Raw genomic sequence first — 12,264 nt, forward strand, 5'->3', positions numbered from 1 at the left:
GAGAAGAGCGACAAGAATGATTAAATGTCTAGAGAACATGACCTATGAAGCCAGGCTTCATGAACTGGGCTTGTTTAGTTTGGAAAAAAGAAGATTAAGGGGGGACATGATAGCGGTTTTCAAATATCTAAAAGGGTGTCACAAGGAGGAAGGAGAAAATTTGTTCCTCTTGGTTTCTGAGGACAGGACAAGGAGTAATGGGCTTAAAGTGCAGCAAGGGAGGTTTAAATTGGACATTAGGAAAAAATTCCTAACTGTCAGGGTGGTCAAATATTGGAATAAATTGCCAAGGGAGGTGGTGGAATCTCCCTCTCTGGAGATATTTAAGAACAGGTTAGATAGACATCTGTCAGGGATGGTGTAGACGGAGCTTGGTCCTGCCTTGAGGGTGGGGGGCTGGACTCGATGACCTCTCGAGGTCCCTTCCAGTCCTATGATTCTATATCATCAGTCCAGCCAACGCTACTTCCTAATGTAGTAGAATTCAGTTCCACAATATGGTTATTAGTTAGCTATGCAAGTTGTCTATATTTTATTATTGAGAAAATGGTAACAGTAGCAATGAGATTCTTGTTACTGTGCCTCCAAAGTGAATACGCCACAAGGTATTTATGCATCAGGATGTTTTTTTCTTTTCTTTAACATCTTCATTAAATGCCCTAGAACAGTGGTCTCCAACCTTTTCACACCCAAGATTTTAAATGACAGAACAAGCCAAGATCTACCGCCCCTTCCTTGAAGCCCCGCCCTCTTTATTCTCCTCCATTCCATCACTTGCGATTCCCAACCCTTATACTGCTGCTTTTTTCCCCAATTCTTCTGTAGGAAGACATTTTTCCAACTAAAAGAAGCGGAAGAACAAATGCATCCCGGGATGCAGAAGTGTTTTTCTGGGCTCTCTCCAGAATCCTGAAAAACTCCTGCAGTCTAGCCGGACCTCGCTTGGTTGAGACAGGATGTGTAGGCTCTGGGGTGGGAATGAGGGATTTGGGTGTGGGAAGGGGTGAGAGATGCAAGCTCTGGGAGGAATTCTGGATTCAGGAGGTGGTGGATAAGGGGACGCTGGCTCGGGGAGGGGGCGCCAGGCCAGGCAGTGTTGGGGTCAGATGTAGGGTTAGGGTACTAAGCAAGCCACAGACTTCTGGATGTGAGGGTTCAGGAATTTGGGTTGGTGTATGTGAGGGGCTCAGGGCAGGGGGTTCCAGTGTATGATAGGCTCAGATCTAGGGTCTGGGGGAAAGGGGAGTGCAGGAATGTCATAATGCTGTTGCCAGATGGGGGCTTGGTGGCCAGGCTTCATTTTAAAATAAAATACTGTGTCAAACACAAAAAGTTTCTGCATTGTCTTTATTTCTGAGACGGGCGGGGAAACTGTTTTGAGTCAGGGTCACTGACCCACAGAAAACTCAGTTGGGGCCACACAAGTGAGATGCAAAAAACCCCTCCTCCAACCCCTCCCCCCAAGCTTCACTCATGTGGCCCCAACTGTGTTGGTGGGAGCAAGGGACATAGTACTAGTGGGTGCTAGTGGGTGCTTCGGCAGGGGACAGGGTGCCAGTGGAAACAGGTTTCTGAGGCTGGGGAGTGGAGAGAGGGAACAGGGAGCCAGTGGGGGCAGAGAGTCCCCTGCACCCGCCTCTTCCCTCCCAGGATTCTCCAGAAGGAAGCCAGCTCATGCGTTCTCTGGGGCCGACCCCCCTCTGCGGTGCAAACACCCGCGTGCACCTGCCCTGGGGCCAAGCCCCCCTCCCACAGCGCAGCCAAACCCCTGCACGTGCCAAGCCCCGGGGTTGATCCTGCCTCCAACAGCGCAGGGAAATCCCTGGGCTCGACTCACCCCTCCTGTGGCACAGGGAAGCCGCTGCCACGCTCCTCCTCCGGGGCTGATGCCTCCTCCTGCACCGCACCTGGCATGCCACAGAGCTATGGGAGGGAAGCAGCCAGCACACTTCCAGAACCCCTGAAAGTGGCTCGAAGCTGCAGGCAGGACTTCCGTCCACCCCGCGGGAAGCCGGCACTACGCTGGATGTAGGTAGTGGGGCTTGTCGGGGGAGGGGGGAAAATGGAGGGTGGGGGGCCTGAATGCCTCGCAATCGACTGGTCAATCCCGATCACCTGGTTGGTGACCACAGGCCTAGAAGCACTGAGTTTTTGAGAGGTTAGTCAGATATTGTTCTAAATACCACAGAGCAATTTACTTGCTGGAGGCTATGTGTGAGAACCCAATTAACAGACTTAGGCTAGCAGAGCTTCATTAGCATTGTAAAAGTTACTGGGTGACAGTACTTTGAAGTTGTGTCTGGAGCTTGGACTCTTAAGAAAAGGTAGGGAAGGTGGCCAGGCCTTGGGAAATGAAAACATTTAATTGCAAAACATGTAATGCAAACAGAGCAATAATGTAGAATTAAAAACAGCCTTTTATATAAAAATACATTCATGATTTCAGCTCTATCAGTACAAAATCAGCATTAGTGTTACATTATATTTATTCCTCTTTAATTGAACAAATTCTCATTGTTGTTCCTTTGTGGGAATTTTTAAAGAATGGACAAACCTCTCCTGAGAATGAACAATCCCTAAATGTGAACAACACAGACATGTCAGTTACATTGAAAAAGGTCACCAGTCCATCATGGTAACTAAGGTAAACTCCAATTTTTGTCAGCTTTTTCTGCACCACGACCCGGGTCCATGGATCTGTTTTTGCCCAACAATCTCTCCCACTGACACCGAAAACCCAGAATCCCTCTTTGGGGGACAGGGAAAGTTTCCCTTTTCTCTGTATTGATATTCTGGACACTCCAAGGTCCCAGTCATTAATGCCCACAACCTCCACCTCCCAGTAATGCTTTCCAGAGGAGAAGCTCTCAGAACCCAGCATGCAGACAGTTGAATCAAACCTCCCTGGGTTTGGTGGAACTTGTTGAGGTTGGGCTTCATGTGTCAAACTCTTCCTATTGTCAGCAAGAGAAAGATTGGGGTGGGCCGTGAGTCCATTAAGAGTGATGTCATCTATAGAAGAGAAGGGGGTTTATTTTGAGGACCACTCTTAAGTTGTCACTATAAACTGGATCAGAAGCATATATACACAGTGAGCCATCTTCTGCCACCTCTCCCCATGCAAAGCTCCTGCTGAGTTCAATTGAAGTTTTGTCTGGGAAGGACTGCAGGACTTGGCTAGCGCAGCACACTTGCCATTTCAATGTTGCATTGAACTATTTTGGAAATGAGACTTGCATGGCATTTACACAGAAATAAAATTGACCCTGAACTGATTATCACATTAGTATTCAAATAGGGTCAGATTTTGAGCTGTTACATTACTATGAATCCAGAGTAACTTCAGTTATACTAATGGCCAGCAAAATACATCATCACTATAAAAAATGAGGGTATGTCTACACTATCACCCTAGTTCGAACTAGGGTGGTTAATGTAGGCAACCGGAGTTGCAAATAAAGCCCGGGATTTGAATTTCCCGGGCTTCATTTGCATGTTGCCAGGAGCCGCCATTTTTAAATCCCCGCTGGTTCGGACTCCATGCCCGCGGCTACACGCGGCGTGAACTAGGTAGTTTGGATTAGGCTTCCTATTCCGAACTACCTGTTCCACGAGGAGTACAGGTAGTTCGGAATAGGAAGCCTAATCCGAACTACCTAGTTCGTGCCGCGTGTAGCCGTGGGCACGGAGTCCGAACTAGCGGACATTTAAAAATGGTGGCGCCTGGCAACATGCAAGTGAAGCCCGGGAAATTCAAATCCCGGGCTTTATTTGCAACTCCGGTTGCCTACATTAACCACCCTAGTTCGAACTATGGTGGTAGTGTAGACATACCCTGAGAGCTGAATTGGGCTAAGTTTTTTGTGTATGAAGCATAGCAAAAATATGCTTTCTGTGATAGCTAACTATGACAAGAACTTTGTCATGAAAAACAGAATTGGAGTAATAAGGATGTAAACACTGGTCATGTCAATATGCCTCTATTACTATCATTATAAATCAATACGATGAACATTAATAATAACATAATTACTCACTAAAATTAAGTTTTATCTAATAATGAGACCTTAAGTCAAGACCCCACATTTTTGTTACCAACTCTGCTTCTCTGTGAGGTTGGTCAGGTCACTCAAGCTCTCTGACAGCTGGTTTACTTCTTTGGTAAACACTGTATGGTGACAACAACCCCATCAGGATTTTCCATTGGGCTATGTCTACACTGGCAGTTTCTTGCGGAGGAATGGTTGTCTACACTGCACGAGTGTTCTTCCAGAAGTAAATTTACAGTATAGCATTGTAAAACAGGGCTTATTCCAGAAGAATTATTCCTCTCCCCAGGAGGAATAAGCCCTCTCGCGCAAGAGCTCTTCCAGAAGAGGGCAGTGTAGACAGGCAACATGAATTTATTTCGCAAGAAGCCCCTATGGTTAAAATGGCCATCAGAGCTTTCTTGCGGAAGAGAGCGTCTACACTTCCATGGATGCTCTTGCAGAAAAGTTTTTGTACAAGAAGCTGCCAGTGTAGACGTAGTTGTTTGTAATGAGCTCTGAGATGGTCAGCAGAAAACATATGCAACACGCAAATTATTATCTGCACTATTTTCATTATCAGATCATCGTGTCCTTTCCCTCCCCTGCATCATTTTAATCTTCTCTTGCTGTTACTGTTATAATCAGTAACAACACAGCCAGTCTCAATTAGCACCAGAGCAACAATCCTATCACTGCCCATCATGATCTTACCCACCACTGCATTATGATTCTCTTTTCAGTCACCATCCCTGCCACCACATTATGGCTATGTCTACACTGACGGGTTATCGTGCAAGAACGGCTGTTCTTCTGCAGAGCGTCCACACTGCCCACCCGCTCTTGTACAAGAAGATTTACAGTACGGCGTGGTAAGAGAGGGCTTTGTGCACAAGACCTATGCTCTTTTCTAACAGGTGTAAGCTCTCTTGTGCAAGAGCTCTTGCACAAGAGTGCAGTGTGGACGTGCAGCAGGGGTTTCTTGTGCAAGAAAGCCCTATGGCTAAAATGGCCATCAGAGTTCTTGCGCAAGATAATATCCACGCTGCCATGGATGCTCTTGTGCAAAAGCACGTTTTGCACATGGCAATGTGGACGTGTTCCTGTGCAAGATGTTCTTGTGCAATAACCCCCCAGTGTAGACATAGCCTATGTGTGCTTTCACTATTGCCCAATTGCCAAGGGTCTCCTTAGGCACTTCTGTAAATCCCATGTCAAGTAAACATTAAGGCCCAGCTCCTCAAAGGTATTTAGATGCCTAAATCCCAAGGTTACTTTTGAGGAGCTGAGCTGAAAAGACTTAAGAATGCAGGTCTGTCAAAGGGTATCTGGCTCTCTGTAGGGGTTAGGGTGCAGTCTACCCCTGACAGGCTTCACAAAGTTAGCACAAGGACCCAAACAAAGGGCTAGATAATGAACGTGATGAATACAGACTTGAGGGTGGAGGCATAAGAGGGATGGAATCAGTCAGTGTAGCTTTCCATCCTGCCACAGTGGCATGGCTAAGAGATATAGGTCCCATATTACAAGGCCTCATTGAATGGCGATGAAATTTGTGATCTGAAATCCCTTAAAGATTTTTGAAAGCCACAGCATCGGTCATTACTCAGGGAACTCTTGTTGCAGGTTGATTCTGATCTGACTAATGTAGTTGGGGAGTAACCCCATAGAAGTCATTAGCCTTAAAAAGGTGTGAAACTGGTGTAAACAGGGTCAGAATCAGGTGGCAAAATGAGTTTAGGAGCTTGGAAGTAAAGCCCGTAGGAGCTGTGTCCTCTCACAAGAACAGGCTGTGTATCTAGTTTGTATCAAACATGCAGCTTTCTTTAATATTGAGATATTGTCGCTTGGGATTTCCCAGGATTCCACTGCTGGCACCACTGATGGGGCCAATCCTTCTTCCTCTGGGGGTTCCCTGGAAGTTTCTTGGGTGGGATGGGAGCTTCCGTTCCCCACTTGAACCCTCTGATAATGGGGGTTACCCAGCCAGGGCCAAGACTCCCTAGTTGCTGCCTGTCCCAGACGCTGCTGGTGCAGCCAGGATTCCCCAGCCCTGTGTTCTCCTGGCAAGTTCCCACTCCTCGCTGCTGAGGCACTTTGTCCAGATGTTGTGGACAAGAGACCTGGATTTGGGAGGTTCATCCCATATTAGAATGTGCTGTGTGTTGTGTTACCTGAATTGTTCCGAGCTCTTCTCCATTCTGAAACACAAGTAAGAAAACAACAGACATTGAAATAAGAGGAAGAATTGATGGCAAATTTCCTCTGTCCATGAGCTGGGATGTTCCAGCCTGAAGGCAAATGAAAATGCCTGAAACAGATGGGGGGGGGATTCCTTTTACAGGAATGAATATTGACAAAAATGGTTCTTAAATGGTCATTTTCTCTCTCTCTCTTTCACTCATACACACACACACACACACACACACACACACACACACACACACACACACACACACACACACACACACACACACACACACTATTCTGAACTAAGATTAGAAACCAGGACAGGAGTCCTGCCCTGAATGTATTGCACCTCCAGTCAATGTGTCACCTCACTGTGATGCCTGCTTTCCTAGGGTATGTCTACACTACAGCGTTATTTTGAAATAGTTTTGAAATAGCTTATTTCGAAATAACGCTTCTATACACAAAATGCATTTCGAAATAGCTTTTTGCTATTTTGAAATAGCGTGTCCACACCAAGTGGACACTGAATCGCATTTAAGGACGGCTGGAACCAGGTCCAGCAGGGCATCAGGTCAGGAGTTACTGTGTGTGCCTGCTGCCTGAGGCTATGTGAGGCCTGTGCTTATGAGGGACAGCAAAGCATTTTTTCTCTGCGTGCTCCAGTTGCCCTCACTCGGGACACCACAGCACTCTGCAACATGGAGCCAGAGCTGCCCCTGGGCACTCGGTGCTTCTCATGGACTCATTGCTGTGAGCCTGGCTGCACTTTCTGCAGGCTGCCATCTAGGAGGGCCATCAGGGGACTGTCAGTATCCAGGAGGTACTGTGGGAGAGCTTCCACCCTGAGGAGCATTAAAACCTTCCTGCTCTATCCCACTGGAGGCTTGTGCCTCATTCCTCCCTCACTTCCTTCCACTTACTCTTCCCTAACTCCCCTTCCCTATGTCAAATAAAATACATGTTTTTTCATGAACACAAACTCTCTTTATTTAACAAAACGGGGGGGGGGGGGGGGGGAGATAAGGAAACTCTATTGAGACTGGGGAAAGGAGGTGGGAGAGGGGAGAAGATAGGGTGGGAGAGGGGAGGGGGAAATCTGGGAGGAGGGAGCTGGAAGGGGGAAGCGAGGGTAAGAAAGGGTAGGAAAAGCTCAGGGCTCAGGATTGTGGGTCTTGCCGGACCAACTTGATTTTCATGAGAACCTGCTCCTGGGTTCACCTGTAGCCTTTGGTGGCCAGGCTGGCAGCTATCCTGCCATAGACGGCCGCGTTCCTCCATCTACTGCGGAGATCATGGACATTGGAGGCATCCCACCAAACCTGAATAAGGTCCATGATCTCCACCCTGGACCAGGAAGGCGCCCGCCTCCTCTGGGCCCTGGCAGGCTCCTGGGAGCTCCAGGGAGGGGGGAGGAAGAGGAGTGTTCTTGGTTGAGGCTGGGGAATGGCCAACAGAGCACCTTGGGAAGGCTGGAGGCCCCTTATTTTAAAATAAGTGTCTACACAGCACTTATTTCGAAATAGCTATTTTGAATTTAGTGCTATTCCTCATCGAATGAGGTTTACCAAATTCGAAATAAGCGCTCCACTATTTCAATTAATTTTGAAATAGCAGTTTGGCTGTGCAGATGCTAGTAAAGTTATTTCAAAATAATGGCTGATATTTCGAAATAACTTTGCTGTGTAGACAATTCCCTTCAAACATCTGTCTACACTGCAGCTAGGAGGTGTAATAGGTTGTATGGGTGGACATGCAAGCACCACATCTATTTGAGTCAGTGCACTACAAACAGCAGTGTGACAATGCTGGTGAGGCTAACCTCACCATAACAAATCCACCTTACTTCTGGGGACATATTCAGAAAGGGTACGTCTACACTAGCTCATTAGTTCGAGCTAGGCAGGGTAATGAGGGCAAGCAGAGTTGCAAATGAAGCCCGGGATTTGAATATCCTGGGCTTCATTTGCATGTTCCCGGGTGCCGCCATTTTTAAATCCCCCTTTGTCCGAACTCCATGCCTGAGGGTACACTACTTGTGGAATGAGGAGTAATGGTAGTTCGAATTAGGATCATTAATTTGAACTACCTACGCCGTGCCGCGAGTAGCCGTGGGCACGGAGTTCGGACTAAGGGGGATTTAAAAATGGCGGCGCCCGGGAACATGCAAATGAAGCCCAGGATATTTAAATCCCGGGCTTCATTTGCAACTCCGCTTGCCCTCATTACCCTGACTAGCTGAAACTAACAAGCAAGTGTAGATGTACCCAAAGGTAGTCCAAGCTGCTACTTATGTCACTGCACTTACTTAATGTGCACTTAGGTGACCACTCAGGAGAGATTCAAATGCCGGACAACTGATTAGCAGAGTGATCGCAGCTAGGGGAGTTTTGTTTCTACTGGTATGCACATTTTCACATGCCTTGGTTCACATAGAAATTGATTCTGCACATGGATGAAAGAAATTCAACATATGGATGAATAAGATTAGAAGAAAGTTTGACTTAGCATTCAGGCTGGAGCAGATTTGAGAGATTTCATCCTCCTCTTGCCCAGGGAATTACACACCCCACTTGCTATGCAGACATGCTCTACATGAGTGACATTCCATCTGTGGCTGCAATGGGGTTGCAGTCCCACATGAGACAGACAATGGGAGTGGGGACACCAGCAAGTGTGCACACAGGTCCTCACTCACCTAATTCCTTCTCCTTTTCATCTGGAAAAAAAACCCAAAAGCAATTACTGCAGGATTTTAAACAATTGCTCAGTGTATTGTCTTGGTATCATAGGCCAACAGTTACCAGTGCACGAATTAAATTGCTGGATATCCATGATCACTTAAATTTAAAAAGAAGCGGCCAGGGAGATGGAGGAGAGTAAGGAGAATTGCCCTTACCCTCTATAAAACAAGCAATATTCAGTGGGGACACTAGTACGGCTGTACACTCACCTAATTTCTTTCTCATTTCATCTGGGGAAAAAACAAAAAACAATTATTGCAGGTTTTTAAACTCTTGTTCATTGTTTTTCTTGGTATTATAGGTGAACAATTGCCCACTCAAAGAATTAAATTATGCAAAATCTATTATGATTTAAATGTAGAAGGTCTAGAGAAATTGATAGCTGGATAGGTGGAAAAAATTATGATGATTGTTTATGGTTTGCATGATTTATCTTAGGGTGTGTCTATGCTGGAGGTCTTATCTCCAAATGAGCTGCAGAAACTGAGCTACGTCCATTGCGTATTTTGTTTCAAAAGAGCTTATTTCAAACTAGGGAGCATCTACACAGCACTTATTTTGAAATAGAGAACTCTTCCTCTGACTTCTCTTATTACTCGTATAATAAAGGTTACAGGACTCAGAGTAAGAAGTCCAGTATTGACAGTATTTTGACAGTACTAAGAAATAACTGCCTGCTGTGTGGACATGGTCTAAGTTATTTTGGAATAGCACTAGGTATTTTGAAATAATGTTGCCATGTACATGTACCCTTACAGATATTCCTGTGCAAAATGGGGGAAATATGGAGTAAAGGGGTTTCGAGATCTAGATAAGGAACTGCAGCACTACAGTCCTGGCTGAGGCTTTCTTCTATATACAGAGGGAGGAATCTCATATGTTTTGCAGAGGATGTGGATGCTCCATTTGAAGGAGAACCCTCCATATTTCTGTGCCAATGCTGAAGAAATTGAAGGGCCTGGAATAGCAGATTGATTGGATTGTCCTGCTGCCTTCTTTTGACAGTGGCAAGGTTGGCATGGAAAAACAAAGAAACTCCTTTGCTGCCAACTAGTCCTGCAGGCTTGAAGGCACCAAAAGCAGCAGTGCTGCACCTGTGTCGGTTGGTAATGGATTTTAATATCTACAGCATTGTATGGGAGAAGTCCTCAGTAACACGGATACATCCTCTAATGTAATCTATGCCATCAATGGCCACCGATGCCCCTATGTCATGTTTATTGGTCAAACTGGGAAGTCTTGGTGGCTGTGTCTAGACTGGCAAGTTTTTCCGCAAAATCATCTGCTTTTGCGGAAAAACTTGCCAGCTGTCTACACTGGCCGCTTGAATTTCCGGAAAAGCACTGATGATCTCATGTAAGATCGTCAGTGCTTTTCTGGAAATACTATGCTGCTCCCGTTCGGAAAATTCATGTAGCTGTGGTAGTCCAAATTGGAGCATTATAATGGTGTCTGTCTGCGGTGAATCATGGGAATCATGTGTGTGCAAAGGTGTATAGTGATGTGAATGTATGTGTCTTGTAGATCAAAGGCTGAGATCTAGTCCCATTCTGGGATTATCACCATCTGTAAAACCATTTTGAATTTGTGATTGTGAACTAATTTGTTGAGTTGCCTCCCATCTAAGACAGGTCTCCATCCTCTGTTTTTCTTGTGTGTTACAAAATAGTGGTAGTCGAACCTTTTCCCTCTCTGCTCTATGGGAACCTAGCTAGAGAAGATGGTTTACTTCTTGTCTCAGAGGGAACTCATGAGAAAGATACCTGAAGAGGGACAGGGAAGAAGGGTGGGTAGTATAGGTAGCGGTAAAAGGGATGGTATATGCAGATCTTCTTATTTCCCATTCCTAATTGTCTTTGGTGATCCAGAGTAGGTAAAATGGTTGAAGTCTGTGGCCAAAAGTGTGGATATTCAATCACATATGCTTTGGAAGCAGTGGAAGGTATGTCAGACCCTTGACCAAATCCTCCAAATTGTGGTTTATTAGATGGCATCTGGGACATCGAAGCCTGGTGTTATGATGGCCAATGTTTCTGTGCCTGGTGGCAAGGCATAGTTAGTTTGAGATGACACCGTTCCTGTTGCACAGTTGGAATGGTCTGTGACTATTAGGAAAGAAGAGGGAATATATTCCCAAAAGTATGGAGTGCAGCTCATGAGTCTTACACTGAATGCAAAACATCATCCATAATTTTTATGAAAATAATTTTCCATGTCACACAGGAGAGTTTCTGATTTGGGAGGTTCAATGTGTATTAGAATGTGTTGTTTGTTCTGTTACCTGAATTGTTCTGAGCTCTTCTCCATTCTGAAACAAAAGTAAGAAAACAACAGACATTGAAATAAGAGAAGCATTGATGGCAAATTTCCTCCATTCAGTTGTTGGGATGTTCTAGCTTGAAGGCAAATGATGCTCCCCCCACCCCCCACCAAACACACACACACTCAATTCTGAGCCAAGATTAGAAACCAGAACAGGAGTCCTGCTCTAGCTGTACTGAATCTCCAGTCAATGTGTCCCCTCACAGTGATGCCTGCTTTCCTAGGCTTTGTATGTCTCTATCATCTTCAACATTCCCCTCTCACTAAAACAGAAAATTAACCTTCAATCCATTTACAAAGTATTTGCTACCACCACGGTTTGTATTCATAGCAATCCAGGTTCTACTAGGAAGAATATGGAAGGACAATACCCTCCAAACATCTGTCTACATTGCAGCTAGGGGGTGTAATAGGTTGTATGAGTAGACATGCAAGCACCACATCTATTTGAACAAGTGCACTACAAACAGCAGTGTGACAATGTTGGTGAGGCTAACCTCACCATAACAACTTCTGCTTACTTCTGGGGACATATTCAGAATGCCAGTCCAAGCTGCTACTTGTGTCACCGCACTTACCTATCTGAAGAAGTGCACTTAGGTGACCACTCAGGGGAGATTCAAATGCCGGACAACTGATTAGCAGAGTGATCGCAGCTAGGGGAGTTTTGTTCCTACTGGTATGCACATTTTCACATGCCTTGTTGCACATAGAAATTGATTCCACACATGAATGGAGGAAATCCAACACATGTATGAAAAAGGCTAGAGGAAAGATTGACTTCCACTGCTGTATTTAGCATTCAGGCTGGAGCAGATCTGAGAGATTTCGTCCTTCTCTTGCCCGGGGAATTACACACCCCACTTGCTATGCAGACATGCTCTACATGAGTGACATTCCATCTGTGCCTGCAGTGGGGTTGCAGCCCCACATGAGACAGACAATGGGAGCGGGGACACCAGCAAGTGTGCACACAGGTC

The 12,264-nt window shown here is 45.8% G+C and overlaps 1 protein-coding gene across 1 annotated transcript; it reads right to left on the minus strand.

The window, feature by feature from the left end:
* Positions 1-2,043: 2,043 nt before the first annotated feature.
* On the minus strand, positions 2,044-11,553 carry LOC142824173 (butyrophilin subfamily 1 member A1-like). The gene is made up of 5 exons (XM_075915893.1): positions 11,244-11,553; positions 9,172-9,192; positions 8,917-8,937; positions 6,203-6,229; positions 2,044-3,012 (listed from the first exon to the last, which is right to left on the minus strand). The coding sequence occupies exons 1-5, from the start codon at positions 11,335-11,337 to the stop codon at positions 2,486-2,488; spliced, it is 690 nt and encodes a 229-aa protein (XP_075772008.1). The 5' UTR covers positions 11,338-11,553; the 3' UTR covers positions 2,044-2,485.
* Between the last annotated feature and the right edge of the window lie 711 nt (positions 11,554-12,264).

This window comes from Pelodiscus sinensis, unplaced genomic scaffold (genome assembly GCF_049634645.1).
Source record: "Pelodiscus sinensis isolate JC-2024 unplaced genomic scaffold, ASM4963464v1 ctg51, whole genome shotgun sequence".
In the NCBI taxonomy this organism is placed as follows: Eukaryota; Metazoa; Chordata; order Testudines; family Trionychidae; genus Pelodiscus; species Pelodiscus sinensis.

Bases quoted from the DNA above. Each gene is read 5' to 3' on its own strand.
- LOC142824173 (XM_075915893.1), bottom strand. From the start codon at position 11,337: ATGGAGGAAATTTGCCATCAATGCTTCTCTTATTTCAATGTCTGTTGT. The intron at 9,193-11,243 runs GTAACAGAACAA...TTTTTTCCCCAG, and splicing joins AAGAGCTCAGAACAATTCAG to ATGAAATGAGAAAGAAATTA. The intron at 6,230-8,916 runs GTGAGTGAGGAC...CTTGTGTTTCAG, and splicing joins TGAAAAGGAGAAGGAATTAG to AATGGAGAAGAGCTCGGAAC.